At 41.5% G+C, this 27,873-nt stretch overlaps 1 protein-coding gene across 1 annotated transcript in view; it reads left to right on the top strand.

Annotated features, from left to right (window-relative positions):
- The first annotated feature begins 7,066 nt into the window (after nt 1-7,066).
- Nucleotides 7,067-27,873, top strand: part of Got1 (Glutamate oxaloacetate transaminase 1) — an 82,455-nt gene continuing 61,648 nt past the window's right edge. Inside the window, exons 1-4 of the mRNA XM_053772372.2 lie at nt 7,067-7,255; nt 9,839-10,020; nt 16,493-16,601; nt 20,501-20,685. Of these exons, the coding sequence (XP_053628347.1) occupies nt 7,141-7,255; nt 9,839-10,020; nt 16,493-16,601; nt 20,501-20,685 (591 nt within the window). The 5' untranslated portion in view covers nt 7,067-7,140. The remainder of the gene's footprint in view (nt 7,256-9,838; nt 10,021-16,492; nt 16,602-20,500; nt 20,686-27,873) is intronic.

Genomic DNA, 27,873 nt, shown 5'->3' with positions numbered 1-27,873 from the left:
GTTGCTGTCTACCAACCTACTACCACAGGATGGTAGTACCACCCTGGGTGGGTGCTGTCTACCAACCTACTACCACAGGACGGCAGTACCACCCTGGTAGGGTGCTGTCTACCAACCTACTACCACATGACGGTAGTACCACCATGGGTTCGTGCTGTCTACCAACCTACTACCACAGGACGGCAGTACCACCCTGGTAGGGTGCTGTCTACCAACCTACTACCACATGACGGTTGTACGACCATGGGTGGGTGCTGTCTACGAACCTAGTACCACAGGACGGTAGTACCACCCTGGGTGGTTGCTGTCTACCAACCTACTACCACAGGACGGTAGTACCACCCTGGGTGGTTGCTGTCTACTAACCTACTACCACAGGACGGTAGTACCACTTGGGTGGTTGCTGTCTACCAACCTACTACCACAGGACGGTAGTACCACCCTGAGTGGGTGCTGCCTACCAACCTACTACCACATGATGGTAGTACCACCCTGGGTGGGTGCCGTCTACCAACCTACTACCACATGATGGTAGTACCACCCTGGGTGGTTGCTGTCTACCAACCTACTACCACATGATGGTAGTACCACCCTGGGTGGTTGCTGTCTACCAACCTACTACCACATGATGGTAGTACCACCCTGGATGGTTGCTGTCTACCAACCTACTACCACATGACGGTAGTACCACCCTGGGTGGTTACTGTCTACCAACCTACTACCACATGACGGTAGTACCACCCTGGGTGGTTACTATCTACCAACCTACTACCACATGACGGTAGTGCCACCCTGGGTGGTTACTATCTACCAACCTACTACCACAGGACGGTAGTACCACTTGGGTGGTTGCTGTCTACCAACGTACTACCACAGGACGGTAGTACCACCCTGAGTGGGTGCTGCCTACCAACCTACTACCACATGATGGTAGTACCACCCTGGGTGGGTGCCGTCTACCAACCTACTACCACATCATGGTAGTACCACCCTGGGTGGTTGCTGTCTACCAACCTACTACCACATGATGGTAGTACCTCCCTGGGTGGTTGCTATCTACCAACCTACTACCACATGACGGTAGTACCATCCTGGGTGGTTGCTGTCTACCAACCTACTACCACATGACGGTAGTACCACCCTGGGTGGTTACTATCTACCAACCTACTACCACATGACGGTAGTACCACCCTGGGTGGTTACTATCTACCAACCTACTACCACACGACGGTAGTACTACCCTGGGTGGTTACTATCTACCAGCCTTATAGCAGACAAATTCAAGTGATGGGAACAAGAATAAAGCTGTTCACCCAAATGGTTTACAAGTGAGATATTAAAGCATTTTTACGCTATATAGATTGTAAAAAAAGTAAAACAATATATGAGATTGATTTCATACTCATGAAAAAAAAATAGACGTGATTATAAAATCAGGCCAGTTTAACACAAGTCATGCTCAAGAGCTGGAGCTCAATTCTGAATATGTAGCCATGAGTTTTTACTCACCTAAGGATGTCACAATAGTCCTTATTTAGTCGGGAAGTGATGGTATTTTTGGTGTTTTATTGGTTAGGAAACAGGACAAGTCTGTCCTGGTGCAGGTGTCACTCATGCAGGTGTCACTCATGCAGGTGTCACTCATGCAGGTGTCACTCATGCATGTATCACTCATGCATGTATCACTCATGCAAGTGTCACTCATGCAGGTGTCCCTCATGCAGGTGTCACTCATGCAGGTGTCACTCATGCAGGTGTCACTCATGCAGGTGTCACTCATGCAGGTGTCACTCATGCAGGTGTCACTCATGCATGTATCACTCATGCAAGTGTCACTCATGCAGGTGTCACTCATGCAGGTGTCACTCATGCAGGTGTCACTCATGCATGTATCACTCATGCAAGTGTCACTCATGCAGGTGTCACTCATGCAGGTGTCACTCATGCAGGTGTCACTCATGCAGGTGTCACTCATGCATGTATCACTCATGCAAGTGTCACTCATGCAGGTGTCACTCATGCAGGTGTCACTCATGCAGGTGTCACTCATGCAGGTGTCACTCATGCATGTATCACTCATGCAAGTGTCACTCATGCAGGTGTCACTCATGCAGGTGTCACTCATGCAGGTGTCACTCATGCATGTATCACTCATGCAAGTGTCACTCATGCAGGTGTCACTCATGCAGGTGTCACTCATGCAGGTGTCACTCATGCAGGTGTCACTCATGCATGTATCACTCATGCAAGTGTCACTCATGCAGGTGTCCCTCATGCAGGTGTCACTCATGCAGGTGTCACTCATGCAGGTGTCACTCATGCAGGTGTCACTCATGCAGGTGTCCCTCATGCAGGTGTCACTCATGCAGGTGTCACTCGTGCAAATGCCACTCATGCAGGTGTTACTCATGCAAGTGTCACTTATGCAGGTGTCTCATGAAGGTGTCCCACATGCAGGTGTCACTCATGCAGGTGTCACTCATGCAGGTGTCACTCATGCAGGTGTCACTCATGCAGGTGTCCCTCATGCAGGTGTCACTCATGCAGGTGTCACTCATGCAGGTGTCACTCGTGCAAATGCCACTCATGCAGGTGTTACTCATGCAAGTGTCACTTATGCAGGTGTCTCATGAAGGTGTCCCACATGCAGGTGTCACTCATGCAGGTGTCACTCATGAAGGTGTCACTCATGCAGGTGTCACTCATGCAGGTGTCACTCATGCAGGTGTCACTCATGAAAGTGTCACTAATGCAGGTGTTATGCAGGTGTCACTCATGCAGGTGCCACTCATGAAGGTGTCACTCATAAAGGTGTCACTCATGCAGGTGTCACTAATGAAGGTGTCACTCATAAAGGTGTCACTCATGGAGGTGTCACTCATGGAGGTGTCATTCATGATGTCAGTCATGCAGGTGTTACTCATGCAGGTGTCACTCATGCACGTGTTACTCATGCAGGTGTCACTCATTTAGGTGTCACTCATGCAAGTGTCACTCATGCAGGTGTCATGCAGGTGTCACTCATGCAGGTGTCACTCATGCAGGTGTCACTCATGTATGTGTCACTCATGAAGGTGTTACTCATGTAGGTGTTACTCATGAAATTGTTACTTAAGCAGGTGTCACTCATGCAGGTGTCACTCATGCAGGTGTTACTCATGCAGGTGTTACTCATGGTGTCACTCATGAAGGTGTCATTCACGCAGGTGTCACTCATGCAGGTGCCACTCATGCAGGTGTTACTCATGAAGGTGTCACTCATGCAGGTGTTACTCATGCAAGTGTCACTCATGAAGGTGTCACTCATGCAGGTGTTACTCATGAAGGTGTCACTCATGCAGGTGTCACTCATGAAGGTGTCACTCATGAGAGTGTCACTCATGAAGGTGTCACTCATGCAAGTGTTACTCATGAAGGTGTCACTCATGCAGATGTCATGCAGGTGTCACTCATGCACTTGTCACTCATGCAGGTGTTACTCATGGTGTCACTCATGAAGGTGTCATTCATGCAGGTGTCACTCATGCACTTGTCACTCATGCAGGTGTTACTCATGAAGGTGTCACTCATGCACTTGATACTCATGCAGGTGTTACTCATGAAGGTGTCACTCATGCAGGTGTTACTCATGAAGGTGTCACTCATGCAGGTGTCACTCATGAAGGTGTCACTCATGAAGGTGTCAGTCATGCAGGTGTTACTCGTGAATGTGTCACTCATGCAGGTGTCACTCATGAAGGTGTCACTCATGCAGGTGTTACTCATGCAGGTGTCACTCATGAAGGTGTCATTCATGCAGGTGTCACTCATGCACTTGTCACTCATGCAGGTGTTACTCATGAAGGTGTCACTCATGCAGGTGTTACTCATGCAGGTGTCACTCATGAAGGTGTCACTCATGAAGCTGTCACTCATGCAGGTATTACTCATGAAGGTGTCACTCATGAAGGTGTCACTCATGAAGGTGTCACTCATGAAGGTGTCACTCATGCAGGTGTCACTCATGAAGGTGTCATTCATGCAGGTGTCACTCATGCAGGTGTCACTCATGCAGGTGTTACTCATGAAGGTGTCATGCAGGTGTTACTCATGAAGGTGTCACTCATGCAGGTGTTACTAATGAGGGTGTCACTCATGAAGGTGTCACTCATGAAGGTGTCACTCATGAAGGCGTCACTCATGAAGCTGTCACTCATGCAGGTGTCACTCATGAAGGTGTCACTCATGAAAGTGTCACTCATGCAGGTGTTATTCATGAAGGTGTCACTCATGCAGGTGTCACTCATGAAGGTGTCACTCATGAAAGTGTCACTCATGCAGGTGTCACTCATGCAGGTGTTACTCATGAAGGTGTCACTCATGAAGGTGTCACTCATGCAGGTGTTACTCATGAAGGTGTCACTCATGCAGGTGTCACTCATGAAGGTGTCACTCATGAAAGTGTCACTCATGCAGGTGTCACTCATGCAGGTGTTACTCATGCAAGTGTCACTCATGCAGGTGTCACTCATGCAGGTGTTACTCATGCAGGTGTCACTCATGCAAGTGTCACTCGTGCAGGTGTCATGCAGGTGTCATGCAGGTGTCACGCAGGCGTTACTCATGCAGGTGTCATGCAGGTGTCACTCATGAAGGTGTCACTCATGAAGGTGTCACTTATGAAGGTGTCACTCATGCAGGTGTCACTAATGAGGGTGTCACTCATGAAGGTGTCACTCATGAAGGTGTCACTTATGCAGGTGTTACTCGTGAAGGTGTCACTCATGCAGGTGTCACTCATGAAGGTGTCACTCATGCAGGTGTTACTCATGCAGGTGTCACTCATGCAGGTATTACTCATGCAGGTGTCACTCGTGCAGGTGTCACTCATGCAGGTGTCACTCATGTAGGTGTCACTCATGCAGGTGTCACTCATGCAGGTGTCATGCAGGTGTCACTCATGCAGGTGTCACTCATGCAGGTGTCACGCAGGTGTTATTCATGCAGGTGTCACTCATGCAGGTGTTACTCATGCAGGTGTCACTTATGAACGTGTCACTTATGCAGGTGTCACTCATGAAGGTGTCACTCATGCAGGTGTCACTCATGCAGGTGTTACTCATGCAGGTGTCACTCATGCAGGTGTCACTCATGCAGGTGTCACTCACGAAGGTGTCACTCATGTAGGTGTCACTCATGCAGGTGTCACTCATGAAGGTGTCACTCATGCAGTTGTCACTCATGCAGGTGTCACTCATGCAGGTGTCACTCATGAAGGTATCATGCAGGTGTCACTCATGCAGATGTCACTCATGAAGGTGTCACTCTTGAAGGTGTCACTCATGCAGGTGTCACTCATGCAGGTGTCACTCATGAAGGTGTCATGCAGGTGTCACTCATGCAGATGTCACTCATGAAGGTGTCACTCTTGAAGGTGTCACTCATGCAGATGTCACTCATTCAGGTGTCACTCATGCAGGTGTCACTCATGAAGGTGTCACTCATGCAGGTGTCACTCATGCAGGTGTCAGTCATGCAGGTGTCAGTCATGCAGGTGTCACTCATGCAGGTGTCACTCATGAAGGTGTCACTCATGCAGGTGTCACTCATGCAGGTGTCAGTCATGCAGGTGTCACTCATGCAGGTGTCACTCATGCAGGTGTCAGTCATGCAGGTGTCACTCATGCAGGTGTCACTCATGAAGGTGTCACTCATGCATGTGTCACTCATGCAGATGTCACTCATGAAGGTGTCACTCTTGAAGGTGTCACTCATGCAGATGTCACTCATTCAGGTGTCACTCATGCAGGTGTCACTCATGAAGGTGTCACTCATGCAGGTGTCACTCATGCAGGTGTCACTCATGTAGGTGTCAGTCATGCAGGTGTCACTCATGCAGGTGTCACTCATGCAGGTGTCACTCATGCAGGTGTCACTCATGAAGGTGTCACTCATGCAGGTGCCACTCATGCAGGTGTCACTCATGCAGGTGTCAATCATGCAGGTGTCACTCATGCAGGTGTCACTCATGCAGGTGTCACTCATGAAGGTGTCACTCATGCAGGTGCCACTCATGCAGGTGTCAATCATGCAGGTGTCACTCATGCAGGTGTCACTCATGCAGGTGTCACTCATGAAGGTGCCACTCATGCAGGTGCCACTCATGCAGGTGTCACTCATGCAGGTGTCACTCATGCAGGTGTCACTCATGCAGGTGTCACTCCTGCAGGTATCACTCATGAAGGTGTCACTCATGCAGGTGTCAATCACGCAGGTGTTACTCATGCAGGTGTCATGCAGGTGTCACTCATGCAGGTGTCACTCATGCAGGTGTCACGCAGGTGTTACTCATGCAGGTGTCACTCATGCAGGTGTCACGCAGGTGTTACTCATGCAGGTGTCACTCATGCAGGTGTCACGCAGGTGTTACTCATGCAGGTGTCACTCATGCAGGTGTAACTTATGAACGTGTCACTCATGCAGGTGTCAGTCATGCAGGTGTCAGTCATGCAGGTGTCGGTCATGCAGGTGTCACTCATGCAGGTGTCACTCATGCAGGTGTCACTCATGTCCAGGTAACTGGTGTTTGGTCATATAACTCAGGCCGTTTCCTGATTTATTTCTCTACTTTTTTCAAAACTGAAAAAGTAAATTTTTGCCAAGAATTTGTCAACTTGCAACGCATGGAATGCAACCTCATTCTTACACATAAAAAATATGTCAATAACTACTGTATCAAATAAATTTGCAGAATTTTTTTTATGATGTATTTTGCACCGTACATATAATTAAACAACGTATAATTGATATTTATTTTCCTGATGTTTATAATTTAAGAATAAATGACATTTTTTTCGAAATAAGAACTATACGAAGGAAGGAATATGGCTGCAGCAGAATGCCAAAGTTGCCAGCAGAACATTTAAATATATATTTCACACTGTTGAGTTTATTGTTAATAATATATAGTATTTTTGTTTTGTTTAGTGGGGTATATAATGAAATTGGAGATTGTAAAGGCATTATTGTCTTGAATATTCAAATATGTTGGTGGTGAATGATGGCAGTTTGTTTAGTGATGGAGGTGGAAAGTGTTAGTGATGGCAGTGTTGCAGCTGACGTCCAGGAGGTAGCACACTTCACTTCACCTTCATCATAGTCATGGCAACCAGTCGTTTTGCAGAGGTGCAGCAAGGTGCTCCTATTGAGGTGTTCGCCGTCAGTAAGGCCTTCAGTGACAGCACTCACCAGAAGAAGGTTAACCTCAGTGTTGGAGGTCAGTTACCAGTTGCTCTTCTTATTATTATTTATTTGTTTCTTTTTATATATATATATAATACATTTCGTTGTTGGTCTCCGCCCAACCTTAAGGGTCTGGCAACCATTAGCTAGGCCCAGGTCACCCATTAATTTACTGACCAGTTGCTGTGGTGTTCACTAGTTTTCTAAGCTACTTAGTTCATATCCGCAGCTCACCAATATAAAACATTTTAGTAAGTGTTCGACTCTTAAGGAAAAATCTATAAATACTCTGCCCCTGAAGGGAGACTCCCCGATGCCGGTGATGTGTTGTGTGTTAACTTGAACCAGACCTCCCCTTCCTTGGATCGAACCAGACTGCCTTCTTTTTCATCATGCGCTGTATTTTGAAAATGAAAATGTTTATTTCCTTGCAAAGCTTACAATGTGTGGTTTACATATAAAATATTAATTACAAAGAAGACCTACATAATATACCCCAATAAAAATGTCACTGACTTTTTTGGGGTTATCTTGGGTAATTATCATTTTGTATGATAATTGTACTTGTGTACCTGTGCCTAAATAAACTTGCTGTACATTTCAAGATAGAGAAGAATTTGTTCAGATTTTTAACCCAAAGAGTTAATTACCCGGAATAACCCAAGAAAGTCAGCAAGTTATTGAGGCCTGTCTGTCATTTCCATTGGGATCCTTCAATCTTGTTTCCCAGGATGCAACCCACACCAGTCTGCTAACACCCAGGTATATACTTGCTAGGCGAACGGGGACAGCAGGGAATCGAACCATGGACACTGTGTGAAGAGAGAGCATCACCCAAAACGTGTGCCCCCCCGAAGGCACACATGTACTCGAAGCATAAATGAAACTCGCCAACAGGATTAATGTCTCCCATGAATGTAATATAATTTTTTTTTTTACGGTAGCAGATTCCTATTGAAATTGTCACAGGAAAGTTATTAAAATATAAAAACAAAATTGTAAGTCTTCACTTCCAACAGGTGGTGCTTAGTAAGCAAAATGTTTGTCGACAAAAATCCTCAACTGTTGCACATGTCTCGCTTTTCAGAGAAAATGTTACTTTAGTGGCTGGAATTAACCTGTTTTTGAATTGGGTTTTGTCAAAAATAGTACAGAATTGTCCAAAAATACTTCTGGACACTCAGAGTATACTTCTGATGAATGGACAGTTTCCTTTAATTAGTGAATGGTACAAAAGGCGTACTAGCAAATAGCTGGGAATTGGGTCAGTTTGAGCACTGGAATTGGCCTAAAATAGGTCCCAATGTGGGGGGAAAATCAATGTTCCCCAACCTCCCACTTGCATAATTCCATAAGTACATCAAATTTTGTATTTTTATTTTTATTTTAAAATATAATAAAAATGGTAACACAGAAGCCATGATTTTGGGGGGTGTCGGCAGTTAAGGGGGTAATGTGCTTTAGGACAGTATAATTGGGATCTCGGGTTAATTTGATTTTGGGTGTTGGTCTATTAATTTTCTTTACATAGTAGTACACATGTACTATATATTTGTTTATATGGTACTTAGGATAATATTCAAATATCAAAGATCCATGAGTATTTTTCAGTTTACTGAAGCAGACTATTGAATTGCCCAGGCTAAAACGGCCAATTTTAATTATCCCTTTGAGTCCCTCTTCCTTCATGGGAATGGGCTATGTTGAAAAATTTAATTTCTCTACAGTACTAGTCCTTTCAACATAATCCAGTGTATTTAGTTTACCCTTGCAAGGCATCCAGGTGTAATAACTAGATTACTAAGGGTTGTTAGTATTGTGTAATGTTTTTAAAATTGTGGGCGTTAAATGTAAACAGTATCTAGTAAAGAATGTTTGCAGCTAACATACTTATGCAGACCTACTAGAAAAGTGTTTATTTCTTGAGGAAAACTAAAACTAGGTAATTACCCATTTCCAGTTGTCGGTTCATAGGGATAGCAGATTTATACTTGTGTACTCTTCAGTAATTTGCTTATATAATTTTTAAAAATTCTAATGGTTAAATCATTTGTTAAATGTATCTTGCAATTCATTGAACTGATATACAATTATTTGAGGAAAAATTTCCTATAACACGTACTAATATCTTTATTTCTACAAGTACATATACAAGTTATACAGGCCTAGCTGACATCAGTGATGTACTACTATATAGAATGCTGCTTGTTATGCAGATCTCTTTGGGCAAATTAGATCACTTTTGTTCCAGGATGTGACCCACACCCATCAACTAACACCCAGGTACCCATTTTACTTATGGGTGAAGAGGGACAGCAAGTGTCTTATGGAAACACATCCTAATGTTTTCCAGCCATACCAAGGGATTGATCCCCAGGCCTCAGTGTGTAAGCTGAGTGTGCCAACCTCTTGTTATTCCTGTTGCAGATATTTTTTGTCTGATCTTGTGTGGTTATGTCCCCTTTTTTCTATTGGCAGAATGCCAAAGCAAAACTTCATCGTGCTAGTAATTGACACACAGGTACCTTCGATTTGGTAAATAACCTTTCCATAAAAGTGCAATCCCTGTACAAATTAAACCGATTTAAATGCTTACAAAATTAACATTCTTTGGCAGCTTACCGTACAGATGAGGGAAAACCATGGGTGTTGCCAGTGGTTAGGAAGGTGGAAGTGGAGCTTGCAGCAGATACATCTCTCAACCATGAATACTTGCCAATTTTGGGTTTTGATGCATTTTCCACTGCTGCAGCAAAAATGCTTTTAGGTGCATCTCATCCAGTCATTGCTGAAGGAAAGGTATGTTTGTTTCTTTTAAACTGGTGATTTGCACCCCCCCACCCCAAAAAAAAAAAAAAAAAAAAAAAAAAAAAAACTCGTTCAGTAACTCTTACAAGAAGTGTGCAGACATAACAGTTCAAATGACCCAAGAAATCACAACATCCGTCCCTCCTTCAGAATACAGGCAGTGTACTTCCCACTTCCGGGATCCAAGTCTGGCCTATTGGTTTTTCCTAAATCCCTTAATAAATATTACCTTGCTCACACTCCAATAGCACATAAAGCTTTAAGAACTGCTTATCTCCATTCACTTTATTATGCACTTGCACAACCCTGTTAGATGCTCAAACTACTAGCACTAATGCCCTCCTTTATTCCCCCTCCCTTCCTTCCATCCTGGGATGACCCTTACCTCTCCTTTCACTCAAGAAGCACCTTTATGGCCATCTTGGTCTGCTTCAACCTCTGTAAATGCCCAAATCACTAACCCCTCCTCAGTCCTCTAAGCTATACTTTAGATAACCCCACTTCTAATTTCTGTGTTCTGAATACTATGCATATTACTCACACCACACATTGCTCTCAAACATCACCTCTCCACTGCTTTCAGCTTCTCCTTGCTGCAGTGTTTAAAGCCCATGCTTTTCACCCATATAAGTGTTGGTACCATTATACTCTGGTACATACCCCATTTTTCCTCTAGATGCTTCAACACCACCTACCTCACCCTCCTCCTCCATCTGTTCTGTGGTTCCCCTCATCTTTTATAGCCCCATCTGCCAACATGTTGACTTCAGTATCTGAATGTTCATTGCCTCTGTATCTGATCCCCTAATATGCAGTTCATTGGTAATATTTTTTTATCTTGCTCTTTTCTATGTTCACTTTTAATTACCTCCTTTTACATACCCTCCCAAATTCCACCACAAATCTTAACTTTTCAGACTCCCAATATAACTGTCATCAGTAATGAGCAACTGTGACAACACCCAGCCTGTATCGGATCATTATCCTTTAATCCCATACCTCCCAGACATCCTAGCATTCACTTTTACAACCACTTCTACAAATATTTTTGTAGGTGTTCCTGTACCCCCCTCTGTGTAGCTTGTGACAGTACTGTTAACTGTGGCTCATGTTTCCACCAGTTTGACCTTGGCTTAGGCCATTAACCTTTATCATGATTTTTATAATTACTTATGTGCCTGTAGGTATCTTGGAATGTTTGAGTTTTAATAATGTATGGGCTATTATAACTTGGCTATTATAACTTGGTATGAGAGTATTGGGGTTGTATATTTTTGTTTATTCTTGTGTAATTTTTTTATGCCTGTGAGTGCAGTGATCTGTGATGTCAGTGCTCTGTAAATGTCACAGCTACCAATACTCCTGTAAATGTTAATCCTTAAACAGTGTCTGATTTATGGCTTATGTCAGGAAATTTGTTTAACATATATGTTGTATGCCACCTGCCATTTTGAGTCTACTCAACTGTTTGGGTCACCTGTCGTCTCATGCTTAGGGAAGAAATCTAGGCCCTGGTGGGCCTATGCTGTCCATCATAGGTGGCACTGCCTCGGGAACATGCATAAATATCCAGGACCTGTCATGCCAGCACCAACTTTCCTGCCAGCAAATGGTGTTCACTGGGATGATTTCACTGAAGGCCAGGGTACAAATCTGTGGATCAGTGTGATTTTATATTATGCTTATAGACATAAGGCATAAACATTATTGTTGCAAAAAGAAAATTCATTTCAGCCACAGTTGTCTCTTTCTACTGGTGTAGTCTTGACTGTGATGATATGGACGTATTTGCCATGGTGTACTCAAAATACTTGTTACTTTCCCTGACAATAATTTCTGTCAAGGGCTGGTCAAAGAATAGTTCAAAGAATACCAGTTCATTTGCAGTGTTTCCAAGGGAACAAGCTGGTAGGATTTCACTTTGAGTGTCTTCAAACTGATGGGGATTGGGAACAAAATTGGAACTTTGCTGCCAATCCCAGATGCGGTTTGCTGGTGGATACTGGGCATCATAAGCTGGTTGTGGTTGTAGTTGTGGTGTGGCGGTGGATGATGCTCCGCTTTGTCCTGGATCTGATGAGTCAGTGGCATGGGTCCCAGCCTGGGCTGGTGAGTCATGCATGGCTGTGGCACTACCACCACCATTACCACCACCTACTGATGCCTGTAGTCTATCCATACCAAGTGTAGCCACATCCTCACTTTTACTGTCCATTCCTGATTTAGGGCCATGGGATGTACTCCGTCCCCTTGGCACTGCACATGGAACACTACCTGAGTGCATGCAGTAGCGTATATACTGACACTTCACTGGTGAATGATTCATCACTGTCACTACTCGAATGGTCATCAAGAGCAATAAAATCAAAGTCCACATCACTATCATCACCATTACTCAAGTCTGAAGCCTGGCCATGTGAAAATGTTAGTTTTCTCTTGCGACAAGGTACAACTGAACATGACTGAGACTTGCCTATGCCAGAGGTAGATGGTTAAGGATTGTCAGGATTTTCCCCATACTATTTTCGGTATCCTGATAATTGCTTTTGGTCACTAATTGATCAAAACCATAGAATTCTTCATTTCCACTTCCATCAGAGTCAGAATTATCAGTTAGGAAGAGGAGAGTCCCATTTCACCTCGGAGTGAGAGCTGCCTTGCCACGAGGCATGGTGAACAAAGCTTACCGAGGCGGCATTCCCACAGTGCCATGCGGGCGCCTAGAATTTTTTACTGCGCGCGCACACCACGCAGGCCACTTAGGCCTACCGGCCTTCTCACACTGAATTTGAGGCTGCTAGAATTTTGGCATAGTTCTATGGTTTGGACCACAACTCAAAGCCGTAGAACTACGGCATGGACCCTGAGAGTGTTAAATGAAGAGGTTGTAGGAAACCCAAAGAGTTGAGCCGAGGTCAAAAATATTGGCAGGTGGCATATTTGAAGACAAGGAAAAATTGTGCATACTAATACATTGGACACATTCTCATCACCTGTGTACTAGTTTATTGGTTACAGTTTAAGGGCTAAGTAACTGATACAGAATGGATTGCTAGTCCCCTGCTTCCAACTTTTGTCTCCTAACACATACATTGATTACAGAGGAAGAATTCTCATTCACTTCCCCATGGCATGAAAGGAAATGCTGAGAGAGCAAGAATTCTCTAAGAAATTAGAAGGAAGCTCAGATGTGTATACACAAACGTGTAGCTACATATGATGTGTTATCTGGTGTAAGTAGTACAATAGTGGCAAGATTTACCTGTCATCTTGCACATTTGAGACAAGACCAGCAATACAGCCAGTGCAAAAATGACAGGTTTTCACTCGTGACAGGATGGCAGTACCTTCCTGGGTGGTTACTGTCTACATATCTAAAACCTGTGTGCATACTTATGGTATGTATTTTTATTAAAAAATCTAAACAGTTTAATTGCTTTAACTTTTATCTTTGCTCCTTTGTCTTGGTAAATTGTTTATTGGACATATCACATGCCTTGAAATCTTGACACCTAATAGCTCACCAAAAACATGTTTTACAAAAAATGACACATGGTCTGTTTATTACTAAAGCTGTTGCTAATTTCTTAGATTTTTTTTTTTTTTTAAAGACTGCTTTCATCAAATGCATGTCAGTGGAGTAGTATATCATATTTCATGAAATGTTAAACCCATAAGTCGTCATGTGCAAGGAATGGTGGAGGCTCAACCTTCAGCCCATTAAGTGTGGCATAATAGACGAGAGAAGAAAAATTGCTGGGAAAGTAGTACAGTTGATAAAGAATGTAGGTAAGCAAAGTGGAATTGTAGTGATTGTGTTGTATAGCCAAAACCTTAACATAGTGAAGTATACTGTCTAACTCTGCCCACTGGTTTGGAAACAAAGGTAAATTAGTGTACTGTACTTTACATTAAAATTAAATTTATCAGCCATAAAGAAATTAGTTGATATACATAATTTGATACACAATTTGATATAATGTAGGCACAGAAGAAAGTTACTAATTAAGCAATGCATTTGAGGCAAACTAATCATAATGCTTTTGTACTAAAATGTAGACATGGCATATGACATTATCAGTACAACTTGTGTAAATCACTACAATCATAACTACAGTGAGACAGGTTGCAAATGATAAATTGGTCAAGTACAAATAAATTACATGGAATTTATGTAGGTACATTTTGTGGAGTGATTGAATTGAGTTGGTGAAATCAAAACACGAGACTTTACAGACAGTTAATGGATATTACATTTGTGAGATTTAATAAGTGATCTTTAACATTAATAAAGATGTTTGCAGATGGGGGAAACTTTTGGCATTTTCAGGCATTGAGGGTCTTTTATTTTCATGGGGTTTTTGAACAAGTTGAGATATACATGGACTGTGATATATATTCCATGTATTGTATCCATATGTTTTGTTACAGATGAATACTTGTTGTATATCAGATTTAACTCATTTTATGTTTAGGAATTCTGTCCATCAAAGATGAGCTGTTGGAATGTGAGCAGGTTAATATTTTGTGAAGGGATTCAGGGAAACCAGTTAGCTGGACTTGAGTCCTGGAAATGGGAATTACAGTGCCTGCACTTCAGAGGAGTGATTTGGGATATTGGCAGTTTGGAGGGACTTCTAATCCGTTGTATCTGAGTGTTTGCAAAGAGTGATTATATATGAGTGATGGTGAAAGTGTTGAATAATGATGAAAGTTTTTTCTTTCTTTTTGAATTTTTCTTTCTATTGGGTCACCTTTCCTTGGTGGAAAATGGCTGGCATGTTAAAAAAAAAAAAAAAATCTGTTATTCAGTGCATAACTATCTTGGCTTGTTACAAAATTGTACTCTATTTCCAAAGTAGTTCCTTCCCATTTTGAATTCCAGTAAGGGCATATACAGTATTAAAGTTTACATGACTCATGAAATTGTAATGACATGATTGCAAACAAACCATACCACGGGCAGGGATAGAACCTGTGATCAGTGTCTCTCAAAACTAACACGACTGTCTGGAGTTTTGAGACTGATATCGGGTTCTATCCCCGCCCGTGGTATGGAAAATTTACATGGTAGTACATTTCAGACAGCTTCACAGATGGACCAGAGCTGCAAATGTTCCACTTAATGTAACAGTAAATGGATCACCCATCACAAGACTCAAGAGGGAAAATTCCTAGGAATCCACCTAGACAGTAGCCTCAGATTCCAGACATATACAACAAATTTCCAAGGAAATCTCTAAGACAGTAGGCATACTATCAGAGATACGGTACTATGTTCCACAATCGGCTCTCCTTGCACTGTGTCATTCACTTGTCTACCCTTATCTCGCATATGGAATTTGTACATGGGGATCAACATCATCAAATCATCTAAGGCCTCTAATAACCCAGCAAAAGGCTGCAATCAGAATAACAAATTCCCACTCGCGACCGCATACTCCACTTCTATTCAAAAGTCTAAATTTGCTCACCATAAAGAACATCCACAGTTATTCATGTGCCTACTACATACATAGAACAATACATGCAAACATAAACCCTCCACTCAAACTTCTCACCAGCCTTAACAGTACACGACCACAACACAAGACACAGATCTCTCTTTGATGTACCCTGTGTCCATATCGCACTGTAAAAACTATGGAGATAAAGGGCCCCAAAATCTGGAATTCATTACCAGAACATACTAAAGTAACCAGGCCTGAAAGTCAGTTTAAGACTCTTCTAAAAAAAAAAAAAAAAAACACTTACTCGCCCAGGACTAAGTAATCAACACTCAATATTTAACATTACCGATAAATCTCCCAATTACTTAAATCTTTAAACTTCAAGACAACATACAGTAAATTGATCATCTTGTTTGTTATACATTGTAATGCAACAAATTTGTACAACTATAATGCTTCAAAATCGAAATGTTAAAATTTCATTGTTCCAAATACTCAATTGTACTTCATATAGTAAATTGTTTACGGTAATTTTTACCACTGAACCTATCATTGCTTAGTTAATTTTAAGCCTGCCCATAATGCTCTGCATACAAGGGGCTTTTGGCATATACACCCAACTACTATAATTCCTTGTATGTATTATGTCCAAATAAACTAAATAAATATGAATATATGACTACTTATAAATTAAGAAGTACAATGGGAAGTACAATGCCTGCACTCTAAAGGAGGGGTTTCGGGATATTAGCAGTTTGGAGGGATATGTTGTATATCTTTATACATATATGTTTCTAAACTGTTGTGTTATGAGCACCTCTGCAAAAACAGAGGTTGTGCGAGTGAGGTGAGTGTTGAATGATGATGAAAGTACATATTTTCTTTTTGGGGATTTTCTTTCTTTTTTGGGTCACCCTGCCTCGGTGGGAGACGGCCGACTTGTTAAAAAAAAAAAATTATAAATTAAGCACATTATTTTGAAAACTTTACTTTATTCTGGTATAACTGAACAGGTAACAGCAGTACAAACATTGTCTGGAACAGGAGGCCTTCGTATAGCAGCTGATTTCCTGGGCCATGTCCTGAAATACAATACAGTTTACTACTCTACACCAACTTGGGGTTAGTGGCATTATACAGTATATTGGATTAATAATGATGTGCAGTTAATCATACCACAGTGCAAAATTGTTTTGCATATGTATGGAATTAGCTTATTCTTAAATACTGCACATTAATTTTCTGCTCATGCCCTGGACATTCCTGTGTTTTCTTCCATCATTTCCATAGTTGTAGGAGAGTACTGTATTTCCTGAATTTATCTTAATTTTCAGTAGGATCTGAATAAAAGATGTATCCTGTTGGAAACAGGAAGCCTGTTCTGTGTCAAAGTAACTGTAAGAGTGAGGATGCTCTGTCCAGGTTAACCATACTTTTAAACCATATCCATTTTCGTACCTTACCTTGCCAGTGCAATATGCAGGTCATCCTGGTTAATGCTGCACTGGTGATGTGCAATAAAATGTGTGATTAATTTTCATTACAGTGTACAGTGGAACCTTGGTATATGACCAGCTCCCTACTTGAACAAAGCTCAGCACTCGACCAAACAAATATGATCTGCTAGAACTTCGCTGTAAACTATTTTGTGTTTCTTCACATTTTTTGGTGTTTTTTGCATTTGTACAAGTCACCATGGAGCCTACAACGATTAGTGATAACAGCCAACCAAACAGAAAATTGGTTGGGAAGAACTTGTTTTATACTCTAACAGAGCAGCAATCGAACAGCCTTCTGGAATGAATTAAGGTCACATACCGAGGTTCCATTGTATATGAATTTTCTTGGATATTTAGAAAAATATGATAGGAAATGATGCTCAAAGGCTTAAACACAACTGGTTAAATCCAAAGGTTGCTATTTGTCACATTAAAAATGCAAGTACTTTGTGTGGATTGTTTAAGTTAGTTCACAGGTAGACCAACCCATAAGCTTAAGCAAATTAATAATCAGAAATTTGAATTATGCATCATAACATGTCCCAAAAAATTAGTATTTAGGTAGATAAATTGCTTAAATATTTTTACTGGCAAGTCCAGTAATGTTATATTAACCCCAGTCTGTTATATATTTGTAATGTGCAGCATAAAGATTGCTTCTCTTAAGAAAGGCACATAAAGAACAAAAGGGCACAATTCTGTGACAGGAACGATACACAAATAACCTGCACACAGTGGAGCTTAAGGCAACGTAAGCTCCTTCCACCTCTCTTGTCCCGTCCCTGCCAGCTGGCCTATATATACTGGCTCCTCTCCATTCTGTTAGTGTGACCAAAACGTCGTAAGCTCCCCTCTCTTATGTGCAGGTTTCTTGTGTAACGGTGCATGAGTGACTTAGTGCATTTAGTTTTGTTTTGCAAGGTTCTAATGGAAATAGAGGAAGAACAAGGTGATGTCAGGTGAGATTCAGCACACGAGTGTATCACATTTTGATATCTGTACAAGGGGAGGTCAGGCCTGCACTCAATGGTTAGCATATTCCATAATTTGTCTGCAAAATAGCCCAGAGGATAGTTGTGGAGTGCATAATAAACCAGTTAAACTCTTAAACTAAAATGGCAAAATAACAGTGTGCTGTTGAAACTTCCTTGCCTTTGATCAGCTATTGAATGAATCCATTCTCATGCACTCTCTCCATCTTGTTTTCCCTGTGATTGTTCCAGTTGTGTTGTCTTTTGTAAGAGACTGTAATGTTATGTTGTGATACTCGTTCTTTAAATTTTATAAAATTGTACTTGAGCACATTTAGCAATATTCCCAAAATAATGAATAGTATCATACAGCTACTTTCTACTGAGTTCCAAAGATGCAAATCTCATCCTACAATAAGAGTGCCTGTTCTTTCAAGAAATTAAAGTGCTTTCACACCAAACCATGATGAGGAAGAAATACCGAGGTATATACTCAAGAGTATAACAAGATCATAAGCTCTAGAAAAAAGATGCTTTCATCTGAAATTTTAAGGCATGAACAGATTTCTGACTCCTAAAACACTGGCAAGCTGTTGATCATTCCAGCTACATAAAGATTTTCTGCAAATGATTTCTCTCCAACAGCATGAAGGTGTCTAAAGGTCTGCCACAATCTGCAGAAACATTCCCAAGCCCAATATTTGGGCTGATTAAACTCTAAATGTTAAAGGGTTCATATTAAATTTTTGCCTTTATAGTGAGCCTACAGCATTTGTTCTTAATGGCCAAGTCTATATGCTCTCCAGGCTTCCTTCACTTGAAGTTATTGTATTCATAATAGCATTGTCTGTAATTTTTATTTATTAAATAACAAAAAAGACAATACCATGACTGGAATGATGCACAAATAACCCGCATGTGGAAGAGAAGAGCTTACGATGATGTTTCGGTCTGACTTGGACCACTTACAAAGTCACACTAGTGAGAGGAGGAGGAAAAGGAAGAGGAGGAGGAAAAGGAAAAGGAAAAGGAGGAAAAGGAAAAGGAGGAGGAAAAGAAGCCGCCGCCAGTCAAATACTAAGAAAGGGGAGCACTGCAAGGGAGCTAGGTGCCCACAGAGGGTAAGGGGAAGATCAGAGGGGGGGGGATAATAAAAAATACTGAAGGAACAAAAACACAAGGCAGAAGAAAGACAACCCAGAGAAGAAAAAGGAAAGGGGAAGAGGGAGAAGAAAAAGGAGCAATCAGGTTAGGTCATGGGTGTTCTGAAGTTTGGATCATTTTACAATGTAGTGGGAAAGGAAGGCATCTACAGAGTCAGATTAAGATTCATACAAGGGAAGTTGTGTATTAGGGAGGATTCAATGAGACGGCGATGTTAAAGTTGGAAGTAGGGAAGACAGTTTTAGCAGAAGACTGATCAGTAGGATGACTGTGATCACTGACATGACAGAAAAGAGCATTGTTAGTGTCGGCAAGCCTAACACTACTTTTGTGCTCCCTAAGTCTATCAGAAAGAGATCAGCCAGTTTCTCCAAAGTATTGAAGACAGGAGGAACAAGAATTAGAGTAGACACCAGGAGCATCAGTAGAGGGAGAAGAGGTATGAATGAGATTAGTGTGAAGTGTGTTAGTCTTCTGCTAAAACTGTCTTCCCTACTTCCAACTTTAACAGTTGCCATCTGGTTGAATTCTCCTTAGTACACAACTTTCCTTGTATGAATCTTAGTCCTTGCTTCGTCTCTGTAGATGCCTTCCTTTCCCACTACATTGTAAAATGCTCCAAACTTCAGAACACCCATGACTTAACCTGATTCCTCTTTCTTCTTCTCCCTCTTCCCCTTTCCTCTTCCCTTTTTCTTCTCTGGGTTGTCTGTCTTCTGCCTTGTGTTTTTGTTCCTTCATTATTTTTTATTCGCCCCCTCTGTGTTCTTGTTCTTACCCTCTGTGGGCACCTAGCTCCCTTGCAGTGCTCCCCTTTCTTAGTATTTAACTGGCTCCTCCTCCTTACTTCCCCACTACTTCCTTCCACCACCACTACTGCTACCACCACTACTGCTACCACTTCCTGCCTATATATACCCTTCCTGCTCTACTTCTTGTTAGTGTGACTTTGTAAGTGGTCCAAGTCGGACCGAAACGTCGTCGTAAGCTCCTCTCTTCTATGTGCGGGTTATTTGTGTATTTTTATTTATTATTTTAGAAAAGTCGTTAAAGTACAGAAAAGTATAAATTTAACCAGTTCTTTGTCTGGCAGTAAGGTAAGGAGGCACCATCTTCCATTCAAAAGTTGCCCTGGTACTTGTCAAACTTCTTGGGCAAATTGTAAAAAGTGTAGTTGTGGGTGTGCATGTTTAAAATGCCTGCTGTAAATTCACATTATCTAGATTGTCTTTTGGCTCCATGATTATTTCTTTTTAAACATGAACTCTTTATGCAAAATTAAATTTGAAGTTAAAAGGACTTGGATGGGTTTATCCTGAAGCTCTTGTGTGTAATAAACTTTTTATATTTTTGCGAGTTATTTTTTTATTGATCTACCTTATTCTAGGCAACCATCGTCTGATTTTCCTTCAAGCTGGGTTTTCTGAGATTTGTCAGTATCGGTACTGGGATGCAGAATCACGTGGCCTTGACATTAATGGCATGATAGAAGACCTGTCTAAAGCCCCAGAAAACTCTGTTATTATCCTCCATGCCTGTGCTCATAACCCAACTGGTGTTGATCCCACACAAGTAAGTAACACATTTTCCTCTAGCAGAAGTAAACATAATCGCCTGCTTAATATTATGTAATTTCATTTTTAAAAAAATATTCTATCAAGATCTGACTGATGGTCTGACTGTTTATTAGGTTTACAGAAAAGAAATGTAGTGTTAATTGATTTGACAAATCTGATGTGGATCTTGTATTGCTTTAAGGTTAATATTTAGTTAGGATAGGATGATGCAAAAATGTTTACTGATACAGATCTATTTTAGGCCAGTACTGTCAAAATTAGCAGATACCCACCAATACCAGTACAGATACTTACCAGTGCTCAATTTTAGACAGATACCCACCAATACTGTTAGAGACATCCCTAATATTTAGCCATTTTCTTCTCAAAGCTTTCACCGTTTCAAGTTTCTGGATGTATAATCAATTCAGTATTTGTTTTCCTGTATTATTGGGAGGAGGCATCCCACTAAAAATAAATAATTCTAGTTTTCTGCATTGTAAGTAGATTTTACTTGGTTACCCTTTGTTACAGATGATTTACTCAAGATCTGTTAAGCACAGTGTACTCCAGTGTTTTGGGTAGAAGTTAGTCTTTGTAAGGGGGACAGGAGATTGTAAAAATTATAATAGGGGAAGAAGTTTGCCAAGTATACCAAGTAAAGCGTATGATAGGGTTGTTATTGAAAGAATTGGAAGTAAGACAGAGAGCAGGATTGCAGATGAACAAGGAGGCTTTAGAATGGGTAGGGGATGTGTAGATCAAGTGTTCACATTGAATCATATACGTGAACAGTATTTAGATAAAGGTAGGGAAGTTTTCATTGCATTTATGGATTTGGAAAAGGCATATGATAGTGGATAGGGGAGCAATGTGGCAGATGTTGCAAGTGTATGGGGTAAGTAGTAAGTTGCTAAATGCTGTAAAGATTTTTATGAGTAACAAAAAAAGGCACAATACCGTGACTGGAACGATACACAAATAACCCGCACATAAGAGAAGCTTACAACGACGTTTCGGTCCGACTTGGACCATTTACAAAGTCACACTAACCAGAAGTGGAGCAGGACGGCTATATATAGGCAGGAAGAGGTGGTGGTGGTAGTAGTAGTACAAGAATGGTATATAATACCGACAAGATGAAATCGCGACACATGCGCAACACCCAGGCATCACCATCGTAGACGTTTTGCCATTCAGCCAGCCACTGGATGGCGAAACGTCCACAACAAAGACAACCAGATGCCGCGCAGATGTCTTGCTCTCTGACTCGCGTACCTACACTCCTCTCGTTTCCAACCCTCTTGATCGCATAGAGAACTTTCAACAAGAAACTAAAGACTCTCCGACCTCTGTCCTCCTGACTTTGACTTTGTTCAATGGTTTCGTGTCATCTGTCCCTCTCTTCCCTATTTCTATGGCCTTCCCAAAACTCATAAACCTGATATTCCTCTTCTTCCTTTCATATCCTCTAGAGGTTCTGTCTCTTATTCTCTTGCTTCTTGGCTGGCCAAAACCCTCACTCCCTTTCTTGGTACTTTTTCTCCTGCCCACCTCAGTCACTCTCAAGACTTCATTGAACGGGTTCGCTCTCTTCCAACCTGTAAGATGCTTAGTCTTGACGTTGAGTCCCTCTTCACCAATGTCCCTCTTGATGATGTCCTTGATTTCCTCAGAGAAGGCCCATGAAGGATTTCTACATCTCCCTATACCTACTGATGTCTTTCTTGATCTTATCCGCCTCTGTGTGGACTCGAATTCCTTTTCCTTCCAAGGGAAATATTATTCTCAAACCTTCGGTGTCGCTATGGGCTCTCCTTTCTCTCCTGTCCTTGCTAATCTTTACATGGAATACTTCGAGACTGTTCTTCCTACCCTCGATATGCAACCTTCACTCTGGCTCCGCTATGTGGATGACATCTTTGCTCTGTGGCCTCATGACTCCAGTCTCTTCCAACCTTTTCTTGAAGCTCTTAATAATCTTGCCCCTTCCGTTAAGTTTAAAGCTGAATGGGAATCTAATTCCTTGCTTCCTTTCCTTGATGTCCATGTCCACCGCTCAGATACAGGTTTTTCCTTTTCCGTTTACCGAAAACCTATGCACAGTAGCATGTACATTCACTACTTTTCCTATCATGCTTTCTCTGTCAAGAAGTGTTCTTATCTCCCTCTGTGATCCTCGGTTCCTTCCAGCAGAAATTTCCGCTCTTCATAATTCGTTTTCCCGTCTTGGCTACCCTTCCCATTTCATAGACTCTGCCCTCTCACGTGCTAAACGCAATTTCTTCTCTCCCAAACACACTACTCCTGAGAACTCTTCTATCCTCTGCCTTCCCTACATTTCAGGTCATTCTAATCTCAGCAATTCTCTGTCCCTTAGACATCAAGCTTACCTTCCGCCAGACTAACACTCTTCGCACTAATCTCGTTCATACCTCTCCTCCCTCTACAGATGTTCCTGGTATCTACTCTATTTCTTGCTCCTCCTATCCTCTTCAATACTTCAGAGAAACTGGTTGATCTCTCTGACAGACTTAGGGAGCACAAAAATAGTGTTAGGCTTGCCAACACTAACAATGCTCTTTTCTGTCATGTCAGAGATCATAGCCATCCTATTGACTGGTCTTCTGCCAAAACTGTCTTCCCTACTTCCAACTCGAACAGTCGCCATCTAGTTGAATCCTCTCTAATACACAACTTTCCTTGTATGAATCTTAGCCCTGGCTTCGTCTCTGTAGATGCCTTCCTCTCCCACTACATTGTAAAATGCTCCAAACTTCAGAACACCCGTGACTTAACCTGACTCCTCATTTTTTCTTTCTTTTTCTTCTCCCTCTTCCCCTTTCCTCTTTCCTTTTTCTCCTCTGGGTTGTCTTTCTCTCTTCTGTCTCGTGTTTCTGTTCCTTCATTTATTTCACCACTTCCCCTTTCATGCACCTCTGTGCGCTTTCTCTCCCTTTGTGGGCACCTAGCTCTCTTGCAGTGCTCCCCTTCCTTTGTATTTGACTGGCTCCTCGTCCTTATTCCCCACTACTACCTACTACTACTACCTACTACTACTACTACCTACTACTACTACCTACTACTACTACCTACTACTACTACCTACTACTACTACCTACTACTACTACCTACTACTACTACCTACTACTACTACCTACTACTACTACCTACTACCTACTACTACCTACTACTACTACTACCTACTACTACCTACTACTACCTACTACTGCTACTACTACTACTACTACTACTACTACCTACTACCTGCTACTACTACCTGCTACTACTACCTACTACTACTACTACTACCACCTACTACTACTACTACTACTACCTACTACTACTACTACTACTACCTACTACTACTACTACTACCTACTACTACTACTACCTACTACTACTAACAACTACTACTACTACTACCTACTAATGATGAAATTAAGACACATGCGTGGCGTCTGGTTGTCTTTGTTGTGGACGTTTCGCCAGCCAGCCACTGGATGGCGAAACGTCTACAATGGTGATGCCCGGGTGTTGCGCATGTGTCGCGATTTCATCTTGTCGGTATTATATACCATTCTTGTACTATTATTACTATTATTACTATTACTACTATTACTACTATTACTATTATTACTATTATTACTATTACTATTACTATTACTACTATTACTACCTCTTCCTGCCTACATATAGCCGTCCTGCTCCACTTCTGGTTAGTGTGACTTTGTAAATGGTCCAAGTCGGACCGAAACGTCGTCACAAGCTTCTCTTTTATGTGCGGGTTATTTGTGTATTTTTATGATAGTGAAGTTCAGGTTAGGGTGTGTAGGAGAGAGTGAGATTACTTCCCAGTAAAAGTAGGTCTTAGACAGGGATGTGTAATGTCACCATGGTTGTTGAACATATTTATAGATGGGGTTGTAGAAGTAAATGCTAGGGTGTTGATACTGTGTTGCACAGGTTAGAGGACAAGTTTGGGAGGGTGTGTAAAGGTAGAAACCCAAAAGTGAACATGGGTAAGAGTTGAAGATTGAGACACTTGTGCAGCATATGGAAATCTTTATTCAGGAAATGTTTCGCCACACAGTGGCTTCATCAGTCCAATACAAAGAGGAAGGCGTAAGGAGAGGAGGAGTATGAGGTAATCAGTCCCTCAACCTGGAGTCAATGTGTTCAGTCCATCAATCTTGTAGAATGTACAAGATGGTACATTCTACAAGATTGATGGACTGAACACATTGACTCTAGGTTGAAGGACTGATTACCTCATACTCCTCCTCTCCTTACGCCTTCCACTTTGTATTGGACTGATGAAGCCACTGTGTGGCGAAACATTTCCTGAATAAAGATTTCCATATGCTGCATAAGTGTCTCAATCTTCAACTTGTCGGTTTTTCAAACCATTCATCACAATGGGTAAGAGTAACGTGATGAGGGTATCAAACAACTTAAAGAAAAATTGGATATCACATTGGAAGGAGGGAGTATGGAAGAAGTGAAAGTTTTCAGATATTTGGGAGTTGACTTGTCAGTGGATGGGTTTTTGAAGGATGAGGTTAACCATAGAATTGAAGGAAAAAAGGCGAGTGGTGTTGAGGTATCTATGGAGACAAAAAAACGTTATCCATGGAGGCAAAGAAGGTAATGTATGAGAATATAGTGGTACCAACACTCTTATATGGGTGTGAAGCATGGGTTGTAAGTGCTGCAGTGAGGAGGATGCTGGAGGCAGTGGAGATGTTGTATCTAAGGGCAATATATGGTGTAAATATTGCACAGAGAATTTGTAGTGTGGAGTTACTAAAAGTATTAGTCAGAGGGCTAAAGAGGGGTTGAGGTGGTTTGGTCGTTTAGAGAGAATGGAACAAAGTAGAATGGCTTGGAGAGAGTATAACTCTGTAGGGGAAGGAAGGCGGGGAAGGGGTTGTCCTCGAAAAGGTTGGTAGAGGGGGGGTAAAGAAGGTTTGGTGGGCGAGGGGACTTGGACTTCCAGCAAGCGTGCGTGAGCATGTTAGATAGGAGTGAATGGAGACTAACGGTTTTTGGGACCTGATGAGCTGTTGGAGTGTGAGCAGGGTAATATTTTGTGAAGGGATTCGGGGAAACCGTTTAGCCAGACTTGAGTTCTGGAAATGAGAAGTACAATCCTTGCACTTTAAAGGAGGGGTTTGGGATATTGGAAATTTGGAGGGACACCTAAACTGTTGTATCCGAGTGCCTCTGCAAAGACAGTGATTGTGTAAGTGTAGGTGAAAGTGTTGAATGATGAAAGTTTTTTCTTTTTTTTTTTGGTGTGTGTGTGTGTGTGTGTGTGTGTGTTCTTTTCTTTTCTTTTTGGGTCACCCTGCCTCACTGGGAAATGGCAGACTTGTTAAAAAAAAAAAAAAAAAAAAAAAAAAAATTTGGTCATTGTCGGTGAAAAAGGGACTTTTTTGTAGGGGAATATTAGGAGTTTTCTCTTACTCTTGTAATTTGTGAAATTGTGCTCCATGGGAGATGTTTAGAGTAAATTTACTAATATTGTACATGCATATTCATGTATATCCAGTGGACTGTTTCCCACAAAAGCAAGATAGCACATGCACTCTTCCTAAATACTTGTATACTGTACTTTAGCCCTTTTCACTTTCACAACCTTCAAAATTAAAAGTGCTGATTGCTATGATTTAAAACAAAATCTAAAGTGATGGAGAATTGAAACTTGATGCACAATTTAATGGGAGACTTGCAGAGTTAGCAATCTGGGCACAATTTATGCATCAGTGATTTTGCCCAGTTGGTCCTATTGTAAGCCAATTCCATTGCTCAGTTTGACTTAATCTATAGCTATTTAGCTAGGTTTCCTTCCATACTATTGAGTGTAAGAAACTGCTCATTCAACTGTCAGAACTACCCCTATAATGTGCACAGAAATTGGTAGATTGGCCAATTTTACACAGTTCAACAAATTTAAATTTGAAAAAAAAAAAGTCCAAAATAAACACTAGTCTTTCCAGTGACTAAAGCAACCTTTCTTCTGTTCATTAATCTTGTTCCCAGGTCTCCTATAATAACACTTGCTTTCCATTTTGAATTCATTATCACACCAAAAACTGAAGTTATGTCCAATTTCTTGGACAATAAAATATAACCAAGAATAGTTGGTCATGGTTTAGGGCATCCTAATTTAAGCAGACCTAGTAAAAATCCATGAAACAATTGAGAAAGGGTAAAGGGGGCCTACCCTTCCTTGGTAAAATTGCCAAAAATCATCTGTTTCTCTAGTCTAGAAAACACTTCTGTTATTTTAAATAGAACATGAAGTCAGATGCATACTTTCCCCCTTATGCACTGTGTAAGGGCAGGATTATTTATACCGTACAAACCCACTGCACAGACCCATTCTCTCAATTTTAGGCCAAAATTTACTGTTCACAGTATACTAAAGCCTTAACTAGTACTAATTTAAATAGTACGAAATTAGAATAATTTTTTTTTATTATTTTTTTATTTTTTTTTATTTATTTTTTTTTTTTTTTTTTTTCCCAACAAGTCGGTCGTCTCCCACCGAGGCAGGGTGACCCAAAAAAGAAAGAAAATCCCCAAAAAGAAAATACTTTCATCATCATTCAACACTTTTACCACACTCACACATTATCACTGCTTTTGCAGAGGTGCTCAGAATACAACAGTTTAGAAGCATATACGTATAAAGATACACAACATATCCCTCCAAACTGCCAATATCCCAAACCCCTCCTTTAAAGTGCAGGCATTGTACTTCCCATTTCCAGGACTCAAGTCCGACTATATGAAAATAACCGGTTTCCCTGAATCCCTTCACTAAATATTACCCTGCTCACACTCCAACAGATCGTCAGGTCCCAAGTATCATTCGTCTCCATTCACTCCTATCTAACACGCTCATGCACGCTTGCTGGAAGTCCAAGCCCCTCACCCACAAAACCTCCTTTACCCCCTCTTTCCAACCCTTTCGAGGACGACCCCTACCCCTCTTTCCTTCCCCTATAGATTTATATGCTTTCCATGTCATTCTACTTTGATCCATTCTCTCTAAATGACCAAACCACCTCAACAACCCCTCTTCTGCCCTCTGACTAATGCTTTTATTAACTCCACACCTTCTCCTAATTTCCACACTCCGAATTTTCTGCATAATATTTACACCACACATTGCCCTTAGACAGGACATCTCCAC

This window comes from Cherax quadricarinatus, chromosome 23, assembly GCF_038502225.1.
Source record: "Cherax quadricarinatus isolate ZL_2023a chromosome 23, ASM3850222v1, whole genome shotgun sequence".
Taxonomy (NCBI): domain Eukaryota; kingdom Metazoa; phylum Arthropoda; class Malacostraca; order Decapoda; family Parastacidae; genus Cherax; species Cherax quadricarinatus.
This window is presented reverse-complemented; position numbering and strand designations above follow the sequence as displayed.